Source organism: Salvelinus sp. IW2-2015, unplaced genomic scaffold (assembly GCF_002910315.2).
Source record: "Salvelinus sp. IW2-2015 unplaced genomic scaffold, ASM291031v2 Un_scaffold1830, whole genome shotgun sequence".
NCBI classification, from domain to species: Eukaryota; Metazoa; Chordata; class Actinopteri; order Salmoniformes; family Salmonidae; genus Salvelinus; species Salvelinus sp. IW2-2015.
The window spans coordinates 183255-185910 of record NW_019943201.1 but is presented as its reverse complement, the minus strand read 5'-3'; the positions used below and the strand labels follow the sequence as shown (position 1 = coordinate 185910).

The 2656-nt window shown below is 47.2% G+C and overlaps 1 protein-coding gene across 1 annotated transcript in view; it reads left to right on the top strand.

The window, feature by feature from the left end:
• The window catches only part of LOC112072134 (pyruvate dehydrogenase E1 component subunit alpha, somatic form, mitochondrial-like), a 9284-nt gene extending 8445 nt beyond the window's left edge, over positions 1-839 (top strand). Inside the window, exon 8 of the mRNA XM_024139557.2 lies at positions 740-839. Within this exon, the coding sequence (XP_023995325.2) occupies positions 740-839 (100 nt within the window). The remainder of the gene's footprint in view (positions 1-739) is intronic.
• Positions 840-2656: the final 1817 nt, after the last annotated feature.

Sequence of the window (2656 nt, the reverse complement as noted above, 5' to 3'; positions counted from 1 at the left end):
TCCCAGTTGTCTTGAACACAGCGTAAGATATAATCAACCAGCAGATGTCACCACAGTGTTGTACGTCCACCACCAGTTCAGTACAGTAAGTCTATAAATGAGAGAAGACAGAGATGAATGTTCTGTCACCAAGTTCAGTATAAATATCTCTGAAGTTGGGCTGTAATGATACTGTTCCCGCCCATGGCACATCTTCAGTCACACACACACACACACACACACACCTCTTTAGTCACAGATAATGACTCTGTGTCAATTCATGATTCTCATTATCTCTGGCATGGCCCATACAGCAGATAGGCTATAAATAGCTCATAATAAAGCAGTCTCATGCTAATGACCTCCAACATCAAACTTTAACTGGCGAGGAAGGATTTATACAGTCAGACAGACACTCCCAAAGTCAAGGGTGGAAATTCACCTGTTAATAATGAGGTAGACTTTGATGGGGTGAATTGTAGCCTATGATAAAGACATATACACATTCTTGCTATAATTTGAAAGATGTAGGCCTAACGTCTGTATATCATATAATGATGATAGCCCAATCTATATCATAAATCATTTTCAACACATTTTCAGTTCATCTCCTGAATAGCTCCATGTTGATCAAAGTCATATTCTGCGCATATTCATGGCTACGAGACTGGAACCGTTTACCTACAGTGCATCACCTTCACCGAATAATAAAGCCTATCTTATCTTCTCCCCCGGTGTCTCACGTGCCTGTCCCGGCTAGAGGTCACAGCTGGAGAGAGCCCCCTCACCTGCCCGTGRCCCGTTTGGATGAGGTGTCCCGTTATACCGGGTTCACGCCCCCAAAGATGACGCATGAGTGACTCTGTAGTCTGACAGGCAGGTAAGCCGACACCCGGCGCCATATTGGGACAAAACGGAAGTGAGAGAGCGAGAGAGATACAGAGAGAGAGAGAGAATAGCGCAGGCAGTGGAAAAGCGGCACAGTGACACAACAAGGGTGAAAGTGGAGAGACAATTTTCCGTKAAAGGCGTTACGTAGCCCAGCGAGGTTTTCATGTTTATTCCGCTAGAGAAAGAAGGGGCGGCCCCTGATCTAGAAACAACCAACTCTGTCCCTTGTCCTCTCACACGGGTCTAACGGAGGAAATAGCTTACTAGAATAGACCAGAGCTTTAGACTACTACATTGTGATAGCCTACAGTCCTGTCTGGAGCGAAGCTTTAGCACAAACTAATAGAGTGAACACTACAATAGATCAGAGGAACAGCTCGAGCGCCAASATGCCCCTGGCACAGTTGCCAGATCCCTGGCAGAAGATGACACTGGGGCGGGCGACGAGCGAGGTGAGTGCGTGTGTGTTTTGTGTGTGRCTATGTGTGTGTGTGTGTGACCGAGACAGAGAGAGAGATCGTAAACTGGTATTAAACATTTCCATAACCAGAATACTGCCTGTGTGAATCAGTGTTGATGTGAACAGATTATTCTATTGAATCGTCACTTTGACTGTRTCTGGGCTGCACGTCATTGTTGTAAACAAACGCGTCGCAACACAGGCCTGAGGCTAAAAACACATTTTACGGATAAGTTACTGAGCCTCGGATAATAGAGAGAGAGAAAGGCGAGGGGGCGGCCACCCAACAGACCGACGATTCAGGTTGCGGCTTTCAGCGGGCGTGTTTCCTGGATGATGCTGTTATAGCCTGGTTATAGCATGCGTGTTTTAACAGAAGTGTCGAGTCTCCCGCGTGTGAATGTCTGAAGACATCCTTTGATCCAGACCTGCTTAATAATTATGCCCTACAGTTATACCTCCTATCTACCCCCCTCTCTCAATACCACCCCCTCTCTCTCTCTCCCTTTCGCTGTTCTCTATCAGTCAAGCTCCATAACCCGAGGAAAAACATATTCTTGTTAAATGTGTGTGTATGTTGTTAGTGCTCTGTGGGAGATGAGTTGAGGGAAGCTGTCAGACTGTTTCTAGGGCACACCAGAAAACACAGAACAAACCAAAGAGAAGGAAACGTTCTAAAGAGAACCCAACTTACAAGGATTTCCATGTAGCCGATACACTGCTCACTCCTCACTCACTGCTCACTCACCTCTCACTCACTTCTCACTCACTGCTCACTTCTCACTCACTGCTCACTGCTCACTTCTCACTCACTGCTCACTTCTCACTCACTTCTCACTCACTGCTCACTGCTCACTCCTCACTCACTGCTCACTGCTCACCTCTCACTCACTGCTCACTGCTAACTCACTTCTCACTCACTTCTCACTCACTGCTCACTTCTCACTCACTGCTCGTTTCTCACTCACTGCTCACTGCTCGCTCACTTCTCACTCACTCCTCACTCACTTCTCACTCACTTCTCACTCACTGCTCACTTCTCACTCACTGCTCGCTTCTCACTCACTGCTTACTCACTGCTCACTTCTCACTCACTTCTCACTCACTGCTCACGGCTTACTCACTGCTCAATAACTGCTCACTGCTCACTCACTGCTCACCCACTGCTCACTTCTCACTCACTGCTCGCTTCTCACTCACTCACTTCTCACTCACTCACTCACTGCTCACACACTTCTCACTCACTGCTCGCTTCTCACTCACTATTGTGTGTTCATGTGTATGTGAGTGACCACCTGCTGCTCCATGATTAAACCTCCTCTCCTC